The sequence below is a fragment of the Histoplasma capsulatum genome, genomic scaffold, assembly GCF_000149585.1.
Source record: "Histoplasma capsulatum NAm1 scaffold_102 genomic scaffold, whole genome shotgun sequence".
In the NCBI taxonomy this organism is placed as follows: Eukaryota; Fungi; Ascomycota; class Eurotiomycetes; order Onygenales; family Ajellomycetaceae; genus Histoplasma; species Histoplasma mississippiense.
The window spans coordinates 1-2,228 of record NW_001813880.1 but is presented as its reverse complement, the minus strand read 5'-3'; the positions used below and the strand labels follow the sequence as shown (position 1 = coordinate 2,228).

Here is a 2,228-nt window from a genome sequence, read left to right as displayed (position 1 = left end):
TTCCTAACCACACCTCCGACGTGCAGCGGGGCGGTCTCCCCATTGCCACCTCATATTTTGCGATCTCTTCCTCGGCATTCTCTAAATGCTCAAGCGGTTCCCATGAGTTCTCGGATGATGGATAACCTTCCCATTTGACAAGGTATTGAACTTTGTTGTAGTGCATTCGTTTGTCCAATATTCCTTCTACAAGATATTCGGTATTACCCTCAATCTCGAGCCCATCCGGCCGAGGCGGCTCCGCCCCGGGTCGTTGCTTATAGGGTTCCAAATAGGAAATGTGGAAGACAGGATGGATAGATTTGAATCCTGAGGTTAGTTTCAACTCATATGCCTGCTTACCCACTACCCTTATTATCGGGAAAGGTCCCAACCATCGCTCACTGAGCTTCTTGCACGGTCTCGTCGTCTTGATGTTCTTTGCTGAAAGTAACACTTGATCCCCTATTGAGAACTTCATTGGAAGGTGTTTTCGATTATAGTATTCCGCCTGTCGCTCCTGGGCGCGGCGGATGCTTTTCGCCGCCTCCCCGTGGATTCTATCCAGAAGCTCCAATCTAGCTTTTACTTCTGGCACCGAGGGGTACTCTGTCCCACGATCCCGTTCGACATTCCGACTGTCTATCCCCCCCTTTAGGACGTCGTCCGCGACGTCACTAGGTAATGAAGGATTATACCCATAACAAGCATAAAAGGGGGACACTTTTAAGGTTGCATTCTTTGCATTGTTATATGCGAATTCGGCGGTCGGAAGGTGTTTAGGCCAGTCATTCTGATGATATGAACAGAACGCCCGAAGATGGTGTTCTAATGTTTGATTCTGACGTTCAGTCTGGCCATCTGTCTGAGGATGGAACGCGGTGCTGAGGAGGCGCCTTATCGTAAGGTGATAGCAAAAGGCCGACCAGTATTTACTGGTGAAAAGGGATCCTCGGTCTGACACTAACGATTTCGGAGAACCGTGATCACGAATGATGGCATCTAGAAACAGGTCAGCCAATTCAGGGGCTTTAACCTTCTTGTGGGTAGGGATATATTTGGCCATCTTCGTAAAGCGGTCGACAATAACTAGAATTGAGTCATATCCTTTGACTCTTGTCGACTTCGGCAGGTCAACTATGAAATCCATCGATAGATCCTGCCATGGGCCCTTTGGAACAGGCAGTGGCGCCAACTCGCCATATTGCTTGTGCCGCGGAACCTTTATCCTCTGGCAGACATCACAAGTTTCAACATACTCCTTGACATCTGTCCGAAGCTTGTCCCAAACGTACTTACGTCTCAGGAGCTCTTCAGTCTTCTCTAATCCGAAGTGCCCAGCATGGGGATCATCGTGATGAATCCTCAATAACTCCTGGCGCACCGCCCTGCTACGAGGGACAAAGACTGAACCATTTAGCAGTAGGAGTCCACATTCCCCTAGTTGCCAGCGACTTGGTTCCTCGGCGGCACCGCCCCGCTCAGGGCTTGCCCCTTCCAAGTTCGACCCGGATCCTTCCTCCTTCAACTTCTGGATTCGAGCCGCAGTAAAGGCGTCCCCCTGCTGCAACTCACCAATGAATTCTAGAAGCCGTTGGGTTGGAAGGTTGTAGACCGTTTCGTCTTCCGCCAATTCAATGGCAGCAAAACGTGGCACGAGAAGTTCATGACCTTCAGTGCCAGTCCCCTGCGGGGACCCGAGTTCTCCTCCACTTGTATAGGGTCGCGCAGCTGCCTTACCGGCGCCGTTCCCAAGCTTTAGAGAACCCCAACCCCCTGCAGCCAGTTTCTTCTGCAGTGATGGTAGAGGTCCCTTTGTAGGATCCTCATCCCCATCAACGATATCATAATCGGGTCGCCTTGATGGCGCATCAGCGGGGTTAAGCCGACCTGGACGGTATCGGATAGAGAAATCATACTCCGAAAGCAGCTCCGCCCACCTGGCTTGACGTCCTGTCAAGCTCTTTGTTGTCAAGAAGTAACGCAAAATATGCATGGGTCGGTGAGAACTTGCACGGGAATACTTGCAACCTTGGAAGGTAGTGTCGCCAAATCTTAAAGGATTCAACTATTGCCAACATCTCATGGATCATGAGTATCATACCTTCTTAGCGTGAGCGATAGTCTCCTTGGAGAAGAAGGGCACTGGTCTCTCATTTCTCGGCGTCTTAGTAGGTTCTGGGATAAAAGCCTTCTCCTACAAGGCATTCCATTGGCTGGATGTCCAAGAGGGTATTAACCCCCCCGAT

General features: G+C 50.5%; 1 protein-coding gene across 1 annotated transcript; it reads right to left on the bottom strand.

Moving 5' to 3' along the window:
- Nucleotides 1-13: 13 nt before the first annotated feature.
- HCAG_09237 (conserved hypothetical protein) lies at nt 14-2,176 on the bottom strand (the record flags this gene model as incomplete). Its single annotated transcript, XM_001535780.1, has 3 exons — nt 14-1,248; nt 1,279-1,942; nt 2,084-2,176. Coding segments are annotated over 3 exons (1,992 nt in total), but the record flags the coding sequence as incomplete, so codon positions are not given.
- Between the last annotated feature and the right edge of the window lie 52 nt (nt 2,177-2,228).